The sequence below is a fragment of the Strigops habroptila genome, chromosome 19 (assembly GCF_004027225.2).
Source record: "Strigops habroptila isolate Jane chromosome 19, bStrHab1.2.pri, whole genome shotgun sequence".
Taxonomy (NCBI): Eukaryota; Metazoa; Chordata; class Aves; order Psittaciformes; family Psittacidae; genus Strigops; species Strigops habroptila.
Window position 1 is genome coordinate 5,013,862 of NC_044295.2, and position 25,479 is coordinate 5,039,340.

Consider the following 25,479-nt stretch of genomic DNA (forward strand, 5'->3'; position numbering starts at 1 on the left):
AAGAAAACATGTACTCTCTGGCTAGATCCGTCTCTGCTTCCTCCTTTGTATTTCTTGGGAATAGCCCTCAGGATTGTAATTTCCTCCTCTGTATCTTCAGCAAATGGAAAACTCTTTAATTGTTTTGTGTTTAATGGTGACAAACCCAGATTAATAATTGCAGAGCTCTGGGGCCACTTCTTCTCTCCAAACTAAAGCACTAATTCAGCTTGTTGTGAACCTGAGAGGTGATGAGGTGGCTGCTGTAGGGGTGTTGGGGAGTGTTGGGGAGAAGCTGGCTGTGCTGGTGCATGTTTGGTCAAATAAGATAGTGTCATGGATGGAAAAGATTCCTGAATGTTTGAATTTTGCTTGCTGAGCAGAGACAGCAGAACATCGGTGCTGGGGTTTGGCGAAACAGTCGCAGCGGTCACGGTGTGTTGTCTGAGCACAGGCAGTGAGTGAAGAGCATCTGATGATGGTTGGGTAAAATGAAGGGGTTTTCCCCCTCTCTATCTATATCTATACATATATATATGGCATATGAACCTTCATCTAGTGTATAGCTCTCTCTGGCAGCTGTTTGTGAGTTGGCTTATGCTGCCCTGCGTTATCTGTGATGCATCAGGGGCAGCTTTCGTCACCCAGCAGTGCCTGGTTTACAGAGGAATTTGGGGATGTTTTCCTGTCTCTGGGAGGAGTGGCTGGATGTGTGGTGGGTGGCACTGCTGCTCAGGCAGTCAGCCACCTGATGGTGCTGCAGTTTGGTTCAGCTCAGGCTTCTTCCCATAAAGACACAGCTTCCTGTCTGCGGGGGGAATAGGGGTCTCTTTGGTACCTCGTTTTTCATGGATGTTATTTCGGGTCATCGTTACCATCCTGCCATTTACCTGACTTAATAATTTCACTTATTTCAATCTCAGTAATTGGAAAATGCTGTATAATCGTGTCGTTTTGTTGTGTTTTGGTATGATGCTTGTAACGCTAACATGTCTCGGATGGATGCGATCGTGCGTGTGATGATTTGTGCCCACTGCACAACGGAACCTGTATCCAACCGAGAAGGTGGTGTTGCAGCTTTAAAGCATCCAAGGGCTTAGAGCCTTTTAGTAGAAATGATTCCCAGAATCTATGTCACAACTCCTTATTTGGTGCTGCTTTTTTTCTCGGCGTTGCCATGACAACAGCAGCACTGCACCATTCATCAGCGCCGGTCCTGGGCTGCATTGCTGGCCCTCGGCTGACTCCGGAGCGGCCAGAGGAGCATCCTTGAATCCTTCACTCCGGTACATATGGCACTGTTATTTACTATTCTCTCTATGGTTTGCTCTAAGAAAAGGGCAAATTAAGCTGCGCCATAGAAAGAAACTGTAGAAATTCTTCATCTCCCCCTCAGGGGAGGCGTGTAGTCTACATTTGCTGCAGCATCCTGGAAGGAAAGGCTCTTCCATGCCGAGAGACTTAAGGAAAAGGGAACGGTCCGTGTCTGTGCGCTGCTCTGAAACCACCCTCACGCCCGCTCCCTGGGGACAGAGGGGATGCAGAAGTGATGCTTGTTAGGGGCAGCAGCGCTGCAGGGAGGTGGTGGTTGTGCTGTTGGGAACGGAGCTTGACATCAGCAGCGGGAGGTGTCACCTGTAACATCATCCTGACGTTGGGAGCAGCAACATGGAGCTGGCGCTAGGGAGAGGTGGGGACCAGAGGAGGATCCTCACTGGAGTGCTGCTCCCAAGGCATCGGTCCCCGTGAGTTAACGGGTGGGCTGAGTTCCTGCTGCCAGGCTCGCGCTCTCGGGTGATGGGGACAGGAGACAAAGCCTGGTGAGTATGTGGGCAATCTGCCTTGCATGGACTTGGGTTTCAATGGTGTGAGGTGTTCCCGGGCCTCCTTCAACTCCGCAGAAAATCCGTGTAGGATAAGGGATCCCGATGCTCCCAGGAGCCATTATTAGGAGGTTTTTGGTGTCAGTCAGGGTCGTGCTGCTTGGATGAGCTGTCTTTCAGTTGTTTCGGTGATACTTTTACATAATCCGAGTTGGTCACCAGCTTGCTGGGATGTGCAGGAAAAAGAAATTGCAGTGAAAAACATTCCTCTTTCAGCATTGCTGAAATAGAACTACTGAGGAGTGAGCTGGAAAATGCCATAGATAGCAGGAGTGGTTTGTTTGTCAAACCCTGGAATAATGGGTTTGAGATAAGGTTTTTCCTTCTGTATTGCTAACTGATCACAAATTCGATGAGTGGATTATAAAACCTCTGTATGCTGAGGGAGGCAGAGATTTGTTTCTCACTAAAAGAGTGAGATTTTGAATTTGATGCTACTAGAAGCAATACAAATACATCAACAATCGTTTTCAAGGTATAATTTGAGACAAAGCTATTCAAGTGCCTGGTGCTCTTGTTGTATCTGATTTCTGAGGGGTGCTGTGCTTAAAATTGGTGGTGTGGGGACAGACTTTGATCCTTTTTAGGTACCTTTTTAGATCCTTTTTCTACCACACCATTTGCAGTGTGCTTGCATTGCTTTTTATTGCTCTCTTTAGCTGTCACACTGTCAGCATGACATGGATCTGAAATTCATGTTTCTCATGTAGGAGTTGGGTGGGAGGCCCACAACTGCATTTCTGAACTGCAGAGTGATGACAAGGCCTGAGTTATCTGCAAAGTGCCTTTAGATCCAGGAGGGTTTCAAGATGCTGAATGTAGTTTTTTCTGGGCAGGATGAATTCCCCATGTATTTTCCCTGCTGCGGTGCACTCTGTGCCTCTGCAGAGGTTTAAGGAGCACAAAACTTGGATTTTATCAGAATTACTGAGGTGGCTCTTTAAATAATGACGTAAAACACACGGAAGCAGCATTTCAGTGTGGGTTTGGCACCTGCGTGTGGCAAACCCTGACATCCTCAGCAATGAAAGCTGCTGGAGAAGGAGGCTCCTCTTTCCTTGACAAAGATGTATGCTGAATATTTTCTTCTTTTCCTGTTGTTTCAATCCTCACTCACCCATTTTTGGAGATGCTTCATCCATTATTTTTGGACTTGTGATTTGTTTTGACAGGCATAGGCTGAAATGGAAACCAACTGGGCTTGCAGAAATCAAACAGGTGGATGAATGTGTCTCTGTGCTACCCACAGTTGGCATTTATCTCTATTAAACAAACATAAATCTTTACGTGAAATTGCTACATTTGCCACTAAAGTTTTTTGGAGACTCCAAAACTGTCCTTGGAATTTGTACAGTTAAATAATGTGTCTATGGGTAACTTTTTGATTTCAGCTAAATCAGCATTGAGGGCTTTTCTTTTTGACAGTTGAAGACCTGTTCAACCTCGTGATGTTTCCGCCTTCATTTCAGGGTAGTTTGGATGTAACTTAAATGGAGGGAAATTAAAAACCAGCATATTCTATTTATTGGCTTCTGAAAGTCACTAAACTGGTTTTAGGGTGGATTTTCCCAAATACTGCTTACAAAAGGGAACCCTCTTCTGCCTTGGTTTGGCACACAGCTGCCTTCCATATTGACAGAGTAGGAATCGTAATAGAGGTGTGCAGGAATCCCATGTGCTTTCCCTGGGTGTGTGTGTGGGAGATGGCCTGAAGAACCTTCAGGATCTGCTCTTTACATCAGGGCTGTTGAACTGCTCAGGCTCGCAGAGGATGTGATAAAGCTGTCATCACAGCACTGGAGCTGGGAAATGTGGTCATAGAATCATCGAATAGTTAAGAGTTGGAAAGGATCTTAAGATCATCTGGTTCCAACCCCCTGCCATGGGCATCTTCATCATCATTTCAGATAGTTGTAGAGATGCTTAAACAAAGGGAGAGCCCCAAAGGTTTATGTTTAGTGCAGGTAATATTAAAAAGGCAACCGAAGTAGCCCTGAAAGCTCCATGGCTTTCCAGAAGCTCGGAGCTAGAAGCCTGTCCTTATTTCACACTGGTGCTGCACAAAATGGAGCATCTGTCATGGTTACACTTCTGGTATGTGAGGATTTGAATTTTTAGACGTAGCTAAGAGGTTTCTATAGCAAGAGGAGGTGGTGTAGGAAGCCTCCTGTGGAGTTAAATCAGGCCATTGCTCTTCCCTTTCCTACATCTTTCCTCCTCGTGCTCCCAGAGCATGCCCCCAAAGAGGTTCTGTGCACTTGATTGTGCAGCTCTTGGTGAGCAGAGGGGCCTTCACAGGAGACACACTCCTTTAGTATAAGCCCTTCCCTCCAACTGGGCTGCTTGTTTTCTAACCCTTTCCTACTTCTATAACAATGAGACAGCCTGGTTGGAAAACTCTTCTTCCAGTGTCCTGCATGATCACACCATTTCTTTTACAAAGGTTGGCTTCTGAGGGGATCCGTACCCAGTTGCTTCTCCTCATGTAGGAAGGTTTGGTTGGGCTCACCACGACCCATGGCAGCATTGCTAGTTTTGGAGTGATGCCACTCATTCCCACAGGACGTGTTCAGTGGGATGCTGGGGTCACAGAGGTGACCCAGCACACTGGGTGTTCATCACAGGTCCCTGACCAGTGCCCCAAGCAGACAGAAAGTTGAGAATTGAGATTGATCGTTGGCTCTGGACCTTTCCTTTGGCACTTCCCATCTCTTTCCTTGCTCTGTGGTGATTCCCTTGAGTAGCTGTTGGTGTCGTGTGATTTCATTCCTGGATGTATTGCGGATTTAACCACATGCCTACGAGTTGGAGCTGTATCAGAGATGTCTTTGGTTCAATATTCCAGCTGTATTCCTGTCTACCTGAGTGTCTTCTGTTGCCAGAAACCTTTGCCAGTGGTTCTTGCACCTCTAAATATGTGATAGGATAATCCATCCCTCTTCCATGCCCTTCATTGAGAACTAACATATTGTTTGTACCCAAGATATGATTCTTGATTGATTTCCAAGTACATATTGTGTGTATCCATTTCTGAATGAGCTGCTTTCTTCTTCCAGCACCAGTTTTTAATAGTTTAAACAACAGTTTGTTGAACTACAGTCTGACAGGCCCGAGATTTAGATACTGCAGAGGAAATGGGCATTTTTATTGTCAACAAAGAAGGTGAAAGGAGAAAACAAATCAACCCAAACTGTTTAGAAATGGTGCTTTGATCGAAGAAAAGAAATAATCCTCAATATTATTTGGTTCAGGATTTGTATTTATTAAAGCAGATATTCAGGGCCCTGCCCTGTGCCATGGTGTGAACGCCGTGTGTCGCGCAGGACTTGCAGGTCAGGTCCTGCTTGGGACTTGTGATGGGTGCCCAAGTGCCTCTTCCCTTGGGATTTGTCCTGCGTGCACACTGAGGCTTCGGATCAGCAGCAGCTTGGCTGAAGACTGCGGGATAAAAGCCTGGTTTCAGAAGGGTTTCAAAGGGTTCCTGTTGGCTCGTTTGAAGGAGCCACAGAATCCCTTTCCACAGCAGCAGCAGCTTGTGTTGAGCCTGACCCTCACCTGCTGCTACTTTAGGGAGCACCATTTCCGTGGGTGAAAGCAGACAAATTCTTGCTGCCCAGTTAGTCCAGGGGCAGGTTTTAGAAGGGGATGAGCATGAACAAATGCACATTTCATGACGGGGGGTTGGAACTCGCTGATCTTTAAGGTCTCTTCCAACCCAAACCAGTCTGTGGTTCTGTGATTGTCTTCTGGGAAAGGAATCACTGCTACAGAACATATGGGCTTAGTTTTAGCTTGTACCATATTTGTTAAAAGTTTATAGTTGGACAGAAGGCATTTACGTGTGTATAAATACATTGTTGTGCTGAAACCTTCCTTCTGATTGCCAGATACCCAGCAGTGCTGTGCTTCCCTCTAAACATGGCACGTTTGAGTTGTTTATACACGCAGGATTAAATTTCTTCCTTCATGTCTGCATCAAAGCAGCACTTAGTTTATAGCATTCTGTTACGCTTTGAGTTCAGAAATAAGTGGCTTTGCACTATAAATACTTCATGACATGATCATCCTGCAGTTACAACTCACCATCGTTGTCAAGTTTGCTCTAAAGCTCTTGTGCCCTTGGCTTTGCAGTCTCAGATACCATCAAATCCAAGCAGAGGAAATGTATTGGTCAGCTTTGGTAAATGTGGATTAGTAGATGCTAATTTAAACCTAACATTGTTCACCTCTTAAGAAAACAAAGGCTGGTTTATGACCCTTTGTGTTCAGCAGGATGTGTTTTGAGTATCACATTAGGTCATGCAGAGGTGAAAGAAGTGGACCTGCTCTTCCGCATTCTTCTGGTTTTGCCTGATTTGTTCTTTTACAGAATATCTGTGGTTTCTTTTTTCCTCCATAAATGTAACATAACAAATCTTCTGTAGTTGGATTCTTGGCTACCCTGTTTCATTAGGAAGCAAGACTGACTCTTCTTTCTCTTCAGTGGTAGAATCTTTCAGAGCAAGATCACAGAATCCCAGACTGGTTTGGGTGGAAGGGACCTTAAAGCTCCTCCAGCTCCAACCCCCTGCCACGGGCAGGGACACCTTCCACTAGAGCAGGTTGCTCCAAGCCCCTGTGTCCAACCTGGCCTTGAACACTGCCAGGGATGGGGCATTTAGACAGTGTAGAGATTTAGATAAATAAATAGACATTTCCTATTTAGACAAGTTGGTGATTTAAGTTCTTTGTGGCATTTTTCCTATTAGAATGTCCAATTTTCTGCTTAATGATTATATGACTACAGAGAATGTTTTAGGGGTGATTTTAAACAGCCCCTAAACTTTAGCTTTTGTCAAGATTTGCACTTTGTTTTCTGCAGTTCTTCCTATGGCAGGTTTTGAAATGTCTAGACCTAGATTCACCAGGTGTATAAACTTGTCCAGCTCTTTGTTCATAAGAGCAACAGCAGTATGAGTTCTGTAAATCATAGAATCAGTTGGGTTGGATGGGACATACAAAGCTCATCTAGTCCAGCCCCCCTGCAGTGAGCAGGGACATCTTCAGCTAGATCAGGAAGTCTAAAGGAGCTGTACCAAAAAGACGATGAATCCAACCTCTTGCCAAGCTGAGCTTCTCCTATAACCGTGTATTTATGAACAAACTGGTTCTTTAAAAAAGGACTACATGCAAATTAAAATTAGCTTCAATTCTGTATGTTCTAACTGATAAATTATTATTAGTATTGGCAATGCTGTTTCTGTTGATGGCAATCATAGAATCAACTAGGTTGGAAAAGACCTTTAAGATCATCAAGTCCAACCTAATCGCTGACAGCTAGAGAAGGTTTTGCACTGTAATACGTCTAACCTGAAGACTTTCCAGCAGTGAATACAAAAGCCACTGGGAATTGCTGGGGATGTGCCCTGGGGCACTGCCCGAGCTGACTGCTGTAGGGTAGGTTGGAGCTCAGAAGAGCCCAGGGCCGAGCTGTTGGACTCAGTGGGAATTTTCCTGCTGTTTTGGGAGCTTTTCTATTGAATTTCTATCTCTTTTCTCTGATTCTGCAAAGTATCAGATTTGTTTAGAGGGTCTGAAAGAGCGGTGTAGAGGCAGCTCGGTTTGCATTCTGATCTGCTTTGGAGTCCTTGGAATGGGCAAGAGGACAGTGAGCAGAAAGGAGAGATGGAATGATAGGGGCTGGTCGGATGACGAAGACATCAGCCTTCAGATGAGCCAGTTATCAGATACTGTGAAAATCTGGGTAGGGAGAAAGTGTAAATGGAAAAATGAAGCTTCAGACGGGGGAGAAAGAACACTCAGTTTGACAAAGGCTAAAGATAAAGTGAAAAGAGAAGATAAGGGTGTGGGAGATGCAGAGAGGAACGAGGTAGGTGCGAGCTGGGATATGGCATCACTTCTGAGGCAGGTTACGAAACAAGTGCTTCTTCTGGGAGTTGCTCTTCTGGAATATAACATGCTGAGGAGCTTCCAGGGGAGTGAGTGTGTCTGTGATCCTTTCATCAGAACTTCCTATTGCAGGATTTCTGTGGTGGGCAGGAAAATCACTCATAGAATCCTAGAATCAACCAGGTTGGAAAAGACCTTTAAGATCAAGTCCAACCATTCCCCAGCACTGCCAAGGCCACCACTAACCCATGGCACTGAGGCCTCGGCTACACGGGGTGTGAACACTTCCAGGGACGGTGACTCCAGCACTGCCCTGGGCAGCCTGTTCCAATGCCTGAGCACCCTTTGGGGAAGGAATTGTTCCTCAGCTCCATCTAAACCTCCCCTGGGGCAGCTTGAGGCCGTTTCCTCTTGTCCCATCCCTTGTTCCTTGGGAGCAGAGACCAGCCCCCTCCTGGCTCCATCCTCCTGTCAGGCAGTTGCAGAGAGCGATCAGGTCCCCCCTGAGCCTTCTCTTCTCCAGACTAAACCCCCCAGGTCCCTCAGCCGTTCCTCATCACACTTGTGCTCCAGGCCCTGCACCAGCTCCGGTGCCCTTCTCTGGCCCCGCTCCAGCACCGCAATGTCTCTCTTGCAGTGAGGGGCCCAGAACTGACACAGGATTCGAGGTGCAGCTCAGCAGAGGAAGAGGAGCAGCCACCGGGCTTGGTATCACCAGCAGCTGTCAGAGCTGGACCATCTCTTGCATTACGGGCTGATTTATAACTTCCTTTTATTCCCCACCCCGCTTTAAAAACTCTGTTCCTAATGGAGCCTGATGCCTGTCATGGTACCTCTGGCTGTGTTTTGTAGAACCAGGCAGCCACCACCCGTGTTTAGAGCCAGGGCTGGGTGGTACATCATGGAGGAGGTTGTGTCTGCAATGAAGGGAGCAGCTCCTGCTTTGGTACCATTTGTAGGCTGTGGAAGGTTGAAACTTGGAATTCCTACAAGGTTTTTCTCTGCAAAAATAAAGCCAGTCTTAGGAGAAGACAGGTTTTTCCCATTATTACACTTTTTACCTCCTCTAGCGTAGAAGCAAATAGGTGTAAGTGGGAAAATGTTTTTTTGAGGGGAAAATCACTAGATTGATGCTGCTCTTTCCATAGTCACTGGTCTTGTTGCATGCCATGACTGTTGCTTCTTTGATGAGCCCTGAGAGCATTCCCTTCCAGCAAGGTTAATGGTATTTTCACCTGAAGGACTAGACAGGACCCAGCCCTTTGTGGGACTCACAGGATGAACCTCCCACCGAAGCCTCCTGCAGATTCTTGGCTCTTAAGTCCCATTACATTGAGAAACATTTTGCTCTCCTGTGTCTGCCTGACCATTGGTTTTCAAGTGTTATTTGTTTGTCATTGGTTTTCAAGTGTTAAAAATCAAGTTCAGCTGATTCAGGCTGTGGCTTGCCAGAAAAATAACTTCTTTTTAAGGCTATAATATAATAGCAGCAAAGAAATATGGATCCTAAATACACTTTCATATCAACTGAACAATTATGTTTATGTGTGAGGGGAATTATGAGTCTGCCTTTATCAGCTAAACCAACTAAATTAGGTTTCGTGTCCGAAAATTTGAGTGATTGATTGACACATAAATAAACCCACCTTAGCTATTGACTTCTTTTGCCTTCATTTTAAAATCTGTAATGAATTTACATTAGCTTGTGTCCTGTATAGTCCTGGTGCTGAACCATGGTATGGTGTAGTGAACAGGATCTAGTCCCATATGCGCTTTAACATGGGATTACTTGGGCTTTGAGTGGCAGGGTGGTTTGCAGTTTAACCTTCTCTCTTATTGGTGTTACTATATCTTGGTGTGAGCTTAAGGATATGGTGGGAAAATGAATTAGATTTTGTTTATGTGCAACTTACTGGAGCGAGGCCAGAGGAGGCCCCGGAGCTGCTGCGAGGGCTGGAGCAGCTCTGCTCTGGAGCCAGGCTGAGAGAGCTGGGCTGGGGCAGCCTGGAGAAGAGAAGGCTCCTGAAGGGGAGACCTTAGAGCAGCTCCAGTGCCTAAAGGGGCTCCAGGAAACCTGGAGAGGGGCTTTGGACAAGGGCCTGTAGGGACAGGCCAAGGGGAATGGCTTTAACCTGCCAGAGGGGAGACTGAGATGAGCTCTGAGGCAGAAGCTCTTCCCTGTGAGGGTGCTGAGGCGCTGGCACAGGGTGCCCAGAGAAGCTGTGGCTGCCCCATCCCTGGCAGTGTTCAAGGCCAGGTTGACCAGAGCTCTCTGAGTGTGACCATCAAGTCAATTCCTTATCCACCCAGGATCCACCCCAGTGGTTCATCCATCAAATCCAGGCCTCTCCAGGTTAGAAACAAGAATGCCATGTGGGACAGAGTCAAAGGCTTTGCACACTTCCAGGTGGATGATGTCTGTCACTTTTCCCCTATCCACCAGCGCTGTGGCCCCATCATAGAAGGCCACCAAATTTATCAGGGATGACTTACCCTTAGACAGCCGCTGGCTGTCACCAGTCACCCCCTTATTGTCCATCTGCCTTAGCATAGTTTCCAGGAGGATCTGCTCCATCCATAGCTGGCATCGGGGTGGGACTGAGTGGCCTGTAGTTCCAGCAGTCAGCTTCCTATGGAAAACGAGGAAAATGTGCTTGCTTCAGTAGTTGTTGAATTAGTTTCTCATTTCTCTCTCGAAAGTTTATCTTGAAACCCGAGCAGTGGCTTTTGATGAGTTGGGCTTTGTGCTTAGAAAAAGGTGAAACAGTTTCTTTCTAAACAGCAAATGAATGGGATTACCTATATAATTTGATTCAAGCGACCATGCTCTGCTACTTTCTTTAGAATAAAAGTCCTTTACAGCTTGTTCAGGTCTTTTTTTGACAGTTCTTCTCATTTTTAGTGCCCAGGAGATATTTGAGTCACTGAATTGCTGAATTGTAGTAGGAGATGGAATGGGAATAACACAATTCAGCAGTCGTGTTTTGGTGCATTCTCCTCCCATGTGTTTTAGATTTAACATTTAATGAAATAAAACTGTTGGGAAAGGAGTATGAGGGGGGTGAGGAAGGCTCTTCCCTTCAGCTCGACCCTGTCCTGTTTCTGCCATGTGGGAGGGTTCTTTGGCCATTTGAGCAGATCTTATGCAGGCTTAAGATTTCGACTATGTGTTTTCATCCCATAGAGCCAGGTCTTCATTCACTCTGGTTTTAGTTATAACTGAAGCTTCCAGCTTGAAGACTGACTGCAACAGAAACCTGTGCAACATGTCAGTGGGGGAATTGCATATTTTCATAACAAGATGACTTGGGAAGCTGGAGCGAGTGCTGCTGACTTCCTTTCTCTTCCTTCATCCTCCTCCTCTTCTGCACAAGTTTCTACCTTGAGTCACACATGAGGGATTTCTACTAAAAGAGGCAATTTTAAAAGACTTCAGAAGAGGCTGAAAAGAAGAATTATAGAAGAGGAATGATGTGAAGAAGTCTACTCCGAGAAGTCAAAATCAATTTGACAAGTTTGAATGGGAAGATGCACGTACCACGTCCTCCTCCTGCCATGTCTATATGGTAATTAAATATCTGCTTCTCCTCAAAGATGTCTCTCCTATGGGGATAAAGACTTCTTGGCAGCCCACGTTGGAAAAAACCTTATCTACAGGGAAAAAGAGGGTTTTTTTCAGTTTCTGGGATCATTAATAGGAGCAACTGTCTTCCTAAAGGCTTGCCAGAGTATTCCAGGCAACAGCTGCTCAGCAGATTCACGCTGGGATGCTCCGGCTGGTCTAACCTAAACCACAACCATTTGGGCTGCCGCAGGAGTGGGCTGGTTTTGCTGTCTGCTGGCTCCAGCAGGGAGCAGTTTGATAACAAATTGCTCTTCCGTTTGCTCTAAATGACAGAAAAGAGTCACCTGGTAATAAGGAAAATGGAAACGGAGGTAAAGTTCTTTCTGGAAGTGAAACTGGAAACAGGTTGGGATTTTAAGTGAAATGACTTTCTTAGCAAACGTTGTACTAGGCATTATTGAGCTATCACTTGGTTTAATTGCAGTGCTTCTTCAGAAGACTCGTTCCTTCCTGATGTCACTGAACATCTCTTTGCACCATTTCTGGTCTGGCGTGCTGTTGTTTTCTGTGCCTGGTACAGAACTGTTCATCTGGAGCAAGACGGAAAGGAGGAGATGATTTCCCAGTCGGTCTCTGTGCTCCCACAGGATTGCAGGATCCACTCCAGGTTCAGAAGCAGAACAGGCCAAACCGTCGTGTTAGATTTTAAATACAGCCAGGTTTTCATAGTTGCCTATTTTAACTCTCCTTTCCCATTGCTGCTCTTCCAGCTGGACTCTCTTCCTGCCTTTTTTTGCTCTCTTCCTCTTTCCACCTTCATTTCCTTCAATTTTCATGTTTCAGGATCTTATCTCCCAAACTAAACACATTTTCTGCAAGTTTTGGAACAAGCGTGGTGTTTCCAGACACCACATTGTTCTCACTCCGTGCATGTTCTACCCGACCCACGGTGCTGCGATAACGGTGTGATGAAAGGAGAGAGGCTTGAAAATGTAATTAAAAAAGCTTCTATACTCTCAAATAAGAGGAGGGAAAAAGCTGTTGCACAGGGGTTTCTGTAAAATAATGCTGGATTATTTAAAGCTACAGTGGCTTTAACCTGCCAGAGGGGAGATTGGGATGAGACCTTAGTCAGAAGTTTTTCCTTGTGAGGGTGGTGAGGTGCTGGCACAGGGTGCCCAGAGAAGCTCTGACTGCTACAGCTCTGGTGTTTTGGGTGTCATCCAGCTGTGTTGAATCTGACAGTTATTTGTTCCAGGAGCTCCATGGATCAATAGCACTGCAGCACTTAGAACACTGGAGTACGAGGGAGACTTCAATAAAGTCTCCTTACTCTCTGCAGCATTACGTAGCCATTGGGCAGCTTCCAGCACGTGAATCAGCCTTTGGCACGGCTGCCGTTGTTATTAACTAAAGCTGGGGAAGGGGTGATGGCCAAAGCACTACTCCTTAAATAGGAGTTTCTGAAGTTTATTCCTCAAACCAGTGCTGTGGCTCTTCCCATCACCATGGAACTTGGGCAGGATTCGATAAAAGCTGGAGCGTTTGGGGGATTGCATCCTCTCCATAGGGAGTTTGTCACAAGAATCATAGAATCAACCAGGTGGGAAAAGACCTTTAAGATGATCAGGTCCAACCACTCCCCAGCACTGCCAAGGCCACCACTAACCCATGGCACTGAGGCCTCGGCTACACGGGGTGTGAACACTTGCAGGGCCGGTGGCTCCAGCCCTGCCCTGGGCAGCCTGTTCCAACAGTATTTACAAATACAGTGTTTTAGTGCAAAGTCAGGAGAATTTCTAATGATGAAGTGTGTGAGTCTGTGTAACAAAAGTGGTGGTTTATGCTGATGCAGGTCAGGGCACCCTAATGGACATTCCTCCAACACTTGAAAAGAGCCAACACGAGGAGAGGCTCCCAGGTACCCTGGGACAGTCAGTCCACCCGTTGTGCAATGGAAAAAGAGTTTTTGTTTCCTTGTCTGTAGATGGATTTGTTTCTTGTGTATCTTTATGGCTGTATACACAGACAAAGGTGTTGTGGTCCATATATACACCTTGCCCAGAGGAGCTGTGGCTGCCCCAGCCCTGGCAGTGTTCAAGGCCAGGTTGGACACAGGGGCTTGGAGCAACCTGCTCTAGTGGAAGGTGTCCCTGCCCGTGGCAGGGGGTTGGAGCTGGATGAGCTTTGAGGTCCCTTCAACCCAAACCAGTCTGGGATTCTATGATTCAAACCATGGACTGAATTTGGATCTACTGAAGTAACTGCCTGAAAATCCACTTTGTTCAATCAGCTTATTAGGTGTTAATAACCCTTTCCCAGTGAAACATTCCTTCCAGAGCTGAAACTGAATTTAGTAGATGAAGCCATGCTGATCCATGGTAATTTCCTTTTATCAATGGCTTTTAATCTAAAGAAAAGCCTTTTTTAATTAAAATACTAACTCATCTATAAATTACGTGACAATGAAATGGTAACGTAGCAAATGCAGTAGAATTAGGAAGCTCAACAGGCTGCACTAGAACACAGTGCTAATGGAGATAAATGATTACTCTGACAGAAGAAACACATCCTGGTTTTTCTGGGCTTTATTTTTCTGTAGTAGCAGATCACATGCTTGATGTTGATCACAAACAGCACCAGGATTGACCCCCCATATGCTCTGTGCATATGTCACATGGATAAACCAGCAGCAGCTCCTGATATCTGAAGTGGGTTTGGGTTGGAGGGGCCACGCAGCTCTCCTGTGCTGCTCATGGAATGAGAGCTTCAGGAGTGACTGGTGTGGGCATACAGGCTTGAGGAATACTGTGAATTGGGCTCATGGTTTCTCTTTCTCTGGTGGACGTACGTTCCAAATACCCTGAATTGCTCTTGTTGGAGACTTAAAAAACAGCCTGCAGACTGCTTGACATTGCAGCCTCTAATAACATATTTCCCCATGTGTTTAACAGGGCTTTATTGCTGTCCCGTGTGTCTGCCCTAAATATGTGTTTGCTTCTGTGTGCTTCCTAATTCCCAGTGCAGTATTAGTGACTGTCAGCAGGGGAAAGAAAACGGAGAGTTCTTGGGGCTCCGCAGGTCTTTGGGGTTTACTGACTGTATCTCCCATTATATGGCTGCCTACAGGTTACTGATCAACAGTCCTGAAATCCAGATAACAGGATGCTTCCTTTTTAGAAAGGTGGTTGCTCTCAAACATATACCTTGCCAGAAAATGTACAGCCTTAAAAATACATACAGCTTTTAAATTCTTTTCTATTCCTGTGTGTTTTGAAGACCTCCGTCTGGTGACAGTATAACACAGTGTCCATGTGGCTATTAAGAAGAATTAACATGAAGACCAAAGCAGAAAGAATTTCTGTCTTTGTCCCCAACTGCTGCAGAAAGTGTCATAAATGAGACATCTACTGAGACTCTCTGAATGTTTGCCCTGGTAACTGGTGGCATTATGTGGTTAGTTCCTCCCCTGGAATTAGCATCGCTTTCCTTGCACAGGAAAAGTGGAATGAGAATTTTATTGGTATTGAAGGAAGGGTTTTCAGGTTTGCTCTATGGGCTGGATACTGGTGGGGATTAATCTTGCCAAGAATGGCAGAAACATCCCCCAAAATGTGCACTATTTGTTTTAAATAACTTATCTAGGTATTTAAACGTAAGTTCCTACGTTAGTAGTAGCAAGTCAGTTCCTATATGATCATAGAATGGTTTGGGTATGAAGGCACCTTAAAGCTTACCCAGTTCCAACCCCTGCCACGGGCAGGGACACCTTCCACTAGAGCAGGTTGCTCCAAGCCCCTGTGTCCAACCTGGCCTTGAACACTGCCAGGGATGGGGCAGCCACAGCTTCTCTGGGCACCCTGTGCCAGCACCTCAGCACCCTCACAGGGAAGAGCTTCTGCCTCAGAGCTCATCTCAGTCTCCCCTCTGGCAGGTTAAAGCCATTCCCCTTGGCCTGTCCCTCCAGGCCCTTGTCCAAAGCCCCTCTCCAGGTTTCCTGGAGCCCCTTTAGGCCCTGGAGCTGCTCTAAGGTCTCCCCTTCAGGAGCCTTCTCTTCTCCAGGCTGCCCCAGCCCAGCTCTCTCAGCCTGGCTCCAGAGCAGAGCTGCTCCAGCCCTCGCAGCAGCTCCGGGGCCTCCTCCGGGCTCGCTCCAGCAGCTCCACGTCCCTCTTGTGCTGTTGCCCCAGAGCTGGATCAGGACTGCAGGGGGGGTCTCCCCAGAGCACAGCAGAGGGGCAGGATCCCCTCCCTTGACCTGCTGCTCACACTCCTCGAGCCCTGGGGATCTGGCCTGGCCACTGAGGGTACATCCAGCCTGAGCTGCTGCCATCGCTCCTGGGCTGTCCCCAGTGAATGGGCAGCAGGACCCAAGTGACAAGGTTGTGACTTCATGCTCCTTGTGATCAGAATGTTTTTCAGCATTAAATGTGCATTTTGCAGTTCTGGAAAGCCAGCGTTACTGGCTACTGGCATCCTCAATTCATTGTGGTTTTACAAGTGGTTATTGCAGCTACCCTTTTTTTTCCCTCATTATTTTGGAAAGAAATACTGTTCTCAGAAAATCAGAGTTGTGGAACAGGAAGGGCTGATTTGATGCTGTTTAATGTGTAGAGTCAACCTGTTTCATACAGAAAAATGTTAGAGAAATAAGAGGTCTAACAGACTGAGGCAGGTATAGAAGACTTTATAGTATGTGCCAAATGCTCATCCCGTGGCTTGGATGGTGAGATTTGCCTGTGCTCATGGGAGCACATTCAGGACCTGGGCAAACTGTTGTGAATGACAAGTCACTTCAATAAAAAGATCAATGTCAGCCTTGAGCATTTGGCTAAAAAATGGCAAAACAGATTTTAAAGTTTATGGCATTTCCATTTGTTATTTATTCCAGTGAAGTCTAATGCGCAAAGATGAATCTGTCAGGATAATCATCATTTGGACAGGAGTCAGGAGTGCTTAATGCTTTTACATGAAAATCCTCCTGTCATGTAATCAGGTTATGTATGAGTTAGGAGGACTTCTTGTTGTCTCTAAGTCGTCTTGACATAGCGTGTGTCTTGTCTAGTGGTAACATCGGCTTCTAAGACTTAAGTCATGCTTTTTAGGGATCAAAACCACGATGTGTATGACTAAACTTGCAGGACATTGAGAATTCACCATGTTCTTAATAGGAAGTTCCTTGTTGCCCTCAAAAGAAAATTCCACAAACTGATCCCTTCTGCTGCTGTAGTTCAGTTGTTTGGAGAAGGCAGGAATTAATTGGACGATGGGGTCAGCTCCTCAGCAAGGAGTGAAGAAGATCCAGAAGAGATGCAGAAATAAATCCCATGGTGAAATGGGAGATTGCTGAACTCGTTCCATACAACCATGTGCTGGGCTGCACCAAAAGAAGTGTGACCGGCAGGATGAGGGAGGTGATCCTGCCCCTCTACTCTGCTCCCATGAGACCCCACTTGCAGCACTGTGTGCAGTGCTGGTGTCCTCAACGTAAGAAGGACATGGAGGTTCTGGAGAGGGACTCTTCATCAGGGTCTGTAGTGATAGGACAAAGACAATGGGTTCAAACTGAAACAGGGGAGAGTCAGGTTAAATATAAGGAAGAACTTCTTCCCTGTGAGGGTGCTGAGGCACTGGAACAGGTTGTCCTTCTTCCTCTTTGGGTTCCTAACTCAAATCATCCTTAGTGCAATACCTTCTGGTGACAGCCCCATTGCAGTCATTAACTTCTCTTCGACCATTCAAACCACGTTTGTTCTGTATTGCAGAACACTTGGGCACTGCTGGGTTTCGCATCAGGTGATGGGTGGTTCTAGTGGTAGCCAGAAATGATAAAGAAATGAAAGATGAGCTATTTCTATTATAAAAATGACAGTTACTGGGGCTGTGGTAAAAGATTTGAAAGAAACCTATTGGTGAAAGCTGCAATTGCAAAGGAAATACCAGTAGATTGGCCCGTGCAGGATTATTAGGATTATTAGTCTAAACAATTTCTGTGCCGTGGTAATAATCTCCTCAATATTTACGTGTGTTCGTTACATCAGCATCTGGCCCAAGACCATTGCTGTGAATCATGTTTTCACTGCTGCTGGCCAGTTTGCAAGCTGGGAGGGTGCTTGTGTGTGCAGGTACAGGGGTTTTAGCACCGCTCACTGTTCCCTTGTGCTGTGTGTCTGAGCAGGGCTGCAGGCCCATGAGCTTCATGGCACGGTGGCAGGTCCGGGGGGAGGAGGGGCTTCAGGCTGCCCTTATCTCCATGTCTCCCACATTCCTCTTGCCCGGCACGGAGAGGAATGTGCTGTAAATATCCCTGATACCCTTCTGGGAGTTTCTTGTGCAGAATGGTAGCGTTGGGACCATTTTCCCCTCATCATGAGGGGATCCTGGGGTGGATCCTCAGGAAGAAGAGGGTCAGGAGGGTGTCCAGCACCTATTTTGGTGCAGAGCAGTGGCAGCTGATTTCTTACCTGTGTTCTACTTTACAGCGAACAACCATACTCCAGCCTTTATCCCCATCCCCCTATTAAAGCTTCCTGTGACCATTTCTATACCAGCTCAATTCCAGCAAGCAGGTCGAGTGTTGTCCTTCTGGTTGGAATTGCTGAGCCTTTTCCAACTGTGGGGCCGCCAGGCTCCTTAAAAGCAAGAGATTTATTGCTGCCTCCGAGGTCATCGTTTGACCCATTGAGCTTTTGTTACAGGAGGTGCATGAGAACAAATGCGTGTGTGTCCTTTTAGCTTCAGATCCCAAATTTAATTTGCGGGACAGAGGGCTATAAATATGAATTCTGTAAATGGAGGTTATTTGCTGAGGATCGGGGCGGGGGGGCATGAAACGTGCTGAGCCACAGCACTGTCTGTGGAGCCTTCCTCTTTAATGGGCACGTGCGCTTCACTTCGAAATCTCTGCAATGTATTTCTTAGTTCTGTTTCTCTGCTCTGGCTGAATATCTGTTTAAAAACTTATTAATCCAAGTGCTTTAGTAATGATTTATTACAAATGTGGTTTTTTGAGCATTTAGACTGTTAAAACATGGGCAAAAATCCCCTTTCTCTGGCACTGGTGGTCAGCACTGCTTTGTTACAGGCAGCTTTACCTTTTCCCTGTTCTTTATTTCAGTCTGTTTCTAGACTTGCAAGGATAACAGTGGACAGCACTAGCTTTACTCTGATCCTTTGGGTTAAACACCAAACCTCTTTGGTCAGGCATTCACAATGTTTGGAAGCTGAAATTTTATGTTCAGAGGAAACAATTACTGAACACAGAATTTGTGTGTTCATTTTGGGTATTTAGAGTTAACTGTCTGATGGGCTCTGTGTACCTCACTGGATCTCAGCTTTTCTACAGTTGCTGAATCCAGGCCCATTTGCTTCCTATAAAAAAAATAGCAATAAAGTAGGAAAAAGGAAGTGTTTGAGAGTATCAAGAATGTGCCTCAGTGCTCGCACGCTTTCAAGTAAGACTGTGCAGTTTGGAGGTTTTAACAAGAGCCATCTCCTTTGTAAAGAATGCAGATAATCTTTCTTTTTCTGGGGGGAAAAAAACAGGGGTAACCTGATCTGGGTCTGACAGTGTCGTTTAGTTAAGTGCTTCCATCTGTTGCTTGCTATTTCCCTTACTCATGACCTCTCTTTCTCTCTCCCCCTCCTTCTCCTTAGCCCCTTTGAGGAAAGCAAAGTTTGTTGAGAGCCCTCGAATCCCTGAGTCTGAGCTTGGCTCCCCAACACTTTCTTCAGCACAGAAACTGGACGTTGATGCATACTGCCCTGGTAAGCTGCATGCGAAGGCTCAGCCTTAAAAGAGGCAATTCCAGCCCCAAAAGATTTATAAATGTAGTACAGCTCCTTTCCTAGATGGTTGGACCTTCCCCAACCATGTTTGATTGACTTGGAAGCTTGAACAAGTATTCGTTTCTAAGTGATGCCCATTTGCTTTTGTTACTTGCAATTTGTGGGTGGCCTCTCTCCCCTCAGAATGATTTAGAAGATCTAGAGAGTTGCTTTTGAGAAGCTAAACATGACCCAATAAACAGACTACTTAAATTTTTAATGCTGGTCTTCAGAGAGGCTGGAATAAAACCATATTTAGAAATAGCATTGAATCAACTAACGCAAAACTATGGGACCTCTTAACCTGCCTCCAAGAATATTGCTTGTTTGATGTTTTTATGTTATTTTAAAGAAATACCTTCTAATTTATGTATCCTGTAGTAACTGCTCTTTAAAGTATACATCTTGCTGGAGGCCTCTGGTTGAAACCTAAATAGAAGTGGGTTGTGTCCTTCCCTGACTTAACCCCGTATGTGTCTGAGATGTGAAATCCTCATAGAGCCACATCTCGCCGCCAGCTGGGAATTGCTTCCCAGATTCTTCCTAATGGAAGCAGCCACCTGGGGAGGGCTGGAGGCGGGGGAGGTGATGTCCTAAAGCAGCAGCAAGTGGTGCAGTGGATTTTGTGCCAAATTGTGCAGTTCCCTTCCCTGGCACATTCCCTAGTTCATGAACTGAAGGGACCCGTGTTCAGTATAGGCTGTGGAATGGGGACAGAGATGTTGGGTGTTTGGAAATGGCATGTAAATATGTGACATAAAATCATAGAATGGTTTGGGTTGGAATCTGCCTCTTAAATCTGTAGATGCAGTAGAAGAGGTCATACTGATAAGTGATTCTTTGAAATGAGGCTGCTGTTTCTTTCTGTGGATGGTTATAGCGCTTACAGAGGATTCACAATAGGAGGAATTAATTGAATGTTGTCCAGATTTCTGAATGTGGGCTTTCTTTCTTTCTTTCTTTAATGTATTGTGCTTGAAAGAGGAGTTGTCTTAGGAAAAATAAAAGCCAGTCCCTGTGCTTGGAAATGCCTCCTTTGAGGCCAGAGCTGCTGTGAAAAGTGCTCCTTCTTCTTCAATCATCATGAATTACAATTAAAATTTTGCTGTTGCAGCCCTTTCTTCTTCTAACTAAAGAGCTTCTGCTGTCATGTTTGTAATTGTTAATAATTATAAACTCATTCTGATAGCATCCACAGAGAATTATAATTGAATTGTAAATTTGGCTTAAAAAGCATCAATTCCACGTTCCCATTTCTTGCAGGCGTGCTCGCACGTGTGTGTCTCCCCCCTGCCCCAGCTCCGTTTGCCAGGCTGTTCTGAGGGGCAGGATTCCTGCCAAGCCCAGGAGCCAGCTCTGACAATGGGATCTGCAATGATTACTTCTTTCTTTTTGCTTTTTGAGCTCCTTCTCTTGCTGATAGTGCAGTGATCTGAAAGGACAAGTGGAGTTCTGTGCTGCCTTGAAGCATCATTAAGGAAGGACAAAAAGTGAGAGCAAGAGATTTGTCACAGCACACGCTAGTGAACAGCACTGACTTGGAGTGAAGGTAGAAACATCACGTTAGGGGATTTAGATTGCTTTGGGTTGTCTAAACGTGCGTGCCAGGGGAGCTGCTGGGGAGCCCTCTCTCCACGTGTCCGTGTGGGCTCGGTGCCCAGGACCTGTCCAGCTGGGAAGCTGGTGTTTGGGATGGAGCTTCCGAAGAGTCCAGCCAGGTTCATGTTAGCCGTGTGGGACAGGCAGGTAAAGAAGGAATGGAGGAATCCCTTGGGGCTTCCCTGCTGAGGCTGTTCATAGAAGGAAGTTTATGGCACACACAGTTTCCATCTGCAGTGCTGCAGCAACTCCCTTCTACCCTGTGAGGATGGTCAGACACTGGCACAAGGTGCCCAGAGAAGCTGTGGCTGCCCCATCCCTGGCAGTGTTCAAGGCCAGGTTGGACACAGGGGCCTGGAGCAACCTGCTCTAGTGGAAGGTGTCCCTGCCCGTGGCAGGGGGTTGGAACTGGAAGAGCTTTAAGGTCCCTTCAACACAAACCAGGCTGGGATTCTATGATATGATTCTATGATTCTCCCCATCCCACTGGGGTGAGCGAGGGCCTCAGTGCTCAATTGCTGGTTGAGGTTAAACCCCAACGGTCAGCTACAGGAACCACTCACTGCATGGTAGCATGAGGAGATGAGACCTCAGAAAGAACTTGGTGGCTGAGAAAGGCTTTTTGTGTAAAGAAAGAACAAAGATCTGGACAAGTCGTAGGGACCAAAGGACTTTGAGTCTGGGCTCCTGATGGGAAGGTGGAGGAAGAGGGGCTAAGTCCTACACTGGACCGCAGCAAAGCCTGAAGGCGTGATCAGTTTTCCAAGGAAATAAAGCTCCTTTCTTCACTGTTAGGCTCTTTTTAACCCTCTGCTAAAACACGTGCATCCTGTGAAGGATGTTCACACACAGTGTTAAATCCCAAGTGCCTCCAGGAGGGATGATAGGAGTCAAAAGAAGGAAAAAAGGCAGAAGATATGCTGGAGCCTCACAATTGAGTGGAGGTGGAGTGGTTTGTAAAGCGATCCCTGACAAGTCATGTAATTAATTATATACTTAAAGGCAGTTTAAAACACTAAATAGCAAAGAGGAGAGAACATTACCTGCTCTGCATATAGAAATGATGGTTTCAGTTTGAGATGCCTGGAGATGAGATTTTGCTCCATGCTAAAAATGTTTATTTTAAGGCTCCGGGCAAATTTCAGCACATTCCAGGGAGGTGGTTTCCTGAGCAACCACCATGTGGCCTCTGTGCTGCTCCTGGGAATTCTGCCTTCTGACATCTTGCAGGATGCATCCATGGACGAGGTGGGAGGAAGAAGAAGAACTTGGTGCTAGTATCTTTGGAGGGAAGTTCTAATAACGAGGACACAGCAAAGTTTTAGGGTTTGGTAAAATATAATCTATGGAATTCTATCCTTTGTTTTGCCAAAGGCAGCCGTTGCATTCTGTAAGATGAATTTAATCTACTTAAGTGAAAGCAGAGATGGGCCCACGTTCTATAGTTGTTGCATGTAAGATGATGACTTGTTGGAGCAAGTCCAGAGAAGGGCCACGAGGATGCTCAGGGGCTGGAGCAGCTCCCGTATGGAGACAGGCTGAGAACATTGGGGCTGGAGCAGAGAAGCTGCGTGGAGACCTCAGAGCAGCTTCCAGTGTCTGAAGGGGGCTACAAGGGTGCTGGAGAGGGACCTTCATCAGGGACTGGAGTGATAGGACAAGGGGTGATGGGTTCAAACTGAAACAGGGGAAGTTCAGGTTAGATATAAAGTTCTTTAGTGTGAGGGTGCTGAGGCACTGGAGTGGGTTGCCCAAGGAAGTTGTGAATGCTCCATCCCTGGCAGTGTCCAAGGCCAGGTTGGATGGAGTCTTGGGTGACATGGTTTAGTGCAAGGTGTCCCTGCCCATGGCAGGGGGGTTGGAACTAGATGATCTTAAGGTCCTTTCCAAGCCTAACTATTCTGTGATTCTATGACAAAAAAGCTGTTTTGTGGCCTTCAGAAACCATTTCTATCAGAATTCTATTTCTGTAGAAGTTCTTGTGATTGCAGTGGTCAGTGCAGTCAAGCCCTTTTTCACTTGGAATGTCTATGACAGAGAAGGAGTTGTTCCTTGTTTTCTTGACTTAGTTGGGGCTTCATAAGGAGAGTCTGAAAGGATTTTGGTCAGTCTTCCTCCCTGGCTCTGCTCCAGTCCTTCCAGCACTGTTTGGCAGAGGCATATCACGTCTCCCTCCTCCTGCCTAGTGGCACTGCTTGTGGAGTGAATGTGTCCTGGCTTCTTGGTTCTCCTTGGTTTTGTATCAGGAGGGCATCTTTCTTTGAACTGCTTTTTGGTTTTAGCATGGGAGCTACAACATGTTTAGTCTTGTCAGTGCTCAGGGAACCTATTGGAAGTAGTCTGAGATGGATGGTGCTTTCAGGGAAAGCTGTTTGTCTCGGGTCAATGTTTGCAGTTGCATTTTGTGTGATTTATTACCTTGTTGTTATGTTTCAAAGGCTGAATATGTTCTGACATTATCTTTTCATTTGATTAAATTCTTCTTCAGAAATTTGGGGACACAAATCTTAAATGTCTGGTCTGGGGATGTTTGCTTGATACCCATTAGGCTGGCAGCTCTTTCCATCGCTAATCGAGTTTGGTACCCCAGCACAGACAGTGATTTACCATCACAGTGGTATTTATGGTCATCTCATGGCTCCTTTTTCTCTTCCTTTGGTTCAAGAATCGTTGAGGTTGACATCTCCTTGCTCTGCTGCTTCTTTCTTTTCATCATGTAAAACGTGTAGCTTTCATTTTACTCATACCAGACACCTAAACACAGCGAAATATTTCTCAGGTGTTAGAAAAAGCCCTTTGACAGGGAATGAGTGGAACAGCGTCATGCTCTGCTTTTTCATGGTGAAAATACAGGCAATGAGCGAAAAGAACCCACAACCCCCCCAACAGACTGAGCCAGCAGGATCCTTGTCCAACCTCTGTCACGGTGGACAGTGATGAATTGGGAGGAAAACAAGGGAATAATCAACCCAACCATGACCTGACGAATGGTTTTACTGCTGAATCTTGTGGTTGTCCCAGCATTATCAAGCCCACTGACCTGAAGGGAATGGGAAATCGTTGGGATCAGCCCTAATTGCAGGAGAGACTTGTGGTAATTTGGTGTGTCTGTTGCTATGGAAGCAATTGACTTTTCTTACCCTCCTCTTGGGCGGATGGTGTCGGCTTCTTCTGCCTCGTTGAGAGATGGAGAGTTTCAGAATAAATACCTGGACCAACCATCCCAAACTTACCCCCCAAATAAAACAAAACTAAACAACCCCCCCGCCCCAGTCTGAAATCTGGTGCTGAGAGAGGAATCCTGAAGGTGTTTGTAGAGTTGTGTCTGTTTGGGATAAGCCATGGACCACTTGCACTAGGTGTGGTTGGGTTTGCTGCTAACTGAAAGCTGCAGCTTGGAGAACAGTGGCTGGGTTTCAATTTAGGGTTTATTGAACCTTCTTAGCAAAGGGGAGATGCTCAAGAACTGGATATGGATTCTGTTTACTATTGCCATATGTTTTAAATGCTAAATCATTTCAGAAAACATGGTATTCCTGAAGCTTCCTGATGTGATCTATCAACAACCACCTTCTCTTTACAGCCAAGGTTTTGCTTTCATCTCCTGGGGAGGGGGAAATAAGGAAAAAAAAAGGGAGAAAAGGCCTTAAGAGATCCAAATTCTGTTTATGTGAAGAACTGACCAACTTTGAAGTGTTGTGGCTGCTGCCAAAACCTCTAACGTAGCTTGTCCCTGAAGTGGGTTTCACTTCAGATGCTTTGTCAGCAGAGTTCCCTGCAGCCTCACACCTCCGGCTGCCCATCTGGATGGATCCTGGGCAGTCTCATGAGTTGTGCTTGCTTCCAGTTGGTCTGTTGGGAAACACGAGCTTCCTTGTGATAATACTTTGGCTTATTGAATATTTATATCTTTCTGTCTTGCCAGTGAGTAAATCATCTATATACACAAAAAAACACCCCTGTTGATGAAACTGTGGGTGACGTGCCTGCAGGGATCCATGCGAAGCCTTCTTTTCTTCCACATCCAAGCAGATGGGACTAGGGTAGGCTTTCTTGTACAGATGGAGCATTGGAGACCTTCCATGTATGGTGTGCTTATCCTTTTCATTGCTGATGGACAGCATCAGACAAGGTCAGACTTCTCATTGAATGAGTGACTCCTGGCAGAGGATTTTGCTCTTCTATAGTAAAAATACTATATATTGAAGGAGGTGATCTTGCCCCTTGATTCTGCTCTCATAAGACCCAACTTGGAGCACTGTGTGCAGTTAGTTCTCTTCATCAGGGATTGTTCAGACTCTTCGTCAGGGACTGTAGTGATAGGACAAGGGGTGATGCGGTTAAACAGGGCAGATTCAGGTTAGATCTAAGGCAGAAGCTCTTCCCTGTGAGGGTGCTGAGGCGCTGGCACAGGGTGCCCAGAGAAGCTGTGGCTGCCCCATCCCTGGCAGTGTTCAAGGCCAGGTTGGACACAGGGGCTTGGAGCAACCTGCTCTAGTGGAAGGTGTCCCTGCCCGTGGCAGGGGGTTGGAGCTGGATGAGCTTTAAGGTCCCTTCCAATACAAACCAGGCTGGGATTCTATGATTCCAATACCACAGTCCCGGGAGCTCCTAATGACAGATAACTTGCCTAGAATTTCTGTCTGAAGGAGCTTCAGTTCTGGCTTAGGAAACAGGACATTGATTTAGCTCTAACCTACCGTATTTTGCAAAAGTACAAAGTATCCTGTCTCAGACCAA

General features: G+C 46.1%; 1 protein-coding gene across 11 annotated transcripts in view; it reads left to right on the forward strand.

The window, feature by feature from the left end:
- Positions 1-25,479, forward strand: part of TANC2 (tetratricopeptide repeat, ankyrin repeat and coiled-coil containing 2) — a 239,415-nt gene that overhangs the window by 96,818 nt on the left and 117,118 nt on the right. For 8 of the 11 annotated variants that reach the window (XM_030508833.1, XM_030508827.1, XM_030508829.1 and 5 more), the window contains one exon: positions 18,970-19,080. The exons of 2 other annotated variants lie outside the window; for them this stretch is intronic. In XM_030508833.1, the coding sequence (XP_030364693.1) occupies positions 18,970-19,080 (111 nt within the window). Of the gene's footprint in view, positions 1-1,257; positions 1,800-18,969; positions 19,081-25,479 lie in introns of those variants that run through there. One more of the 11 variants, XM_030508839.1, reaches the window with a different exon arrangement.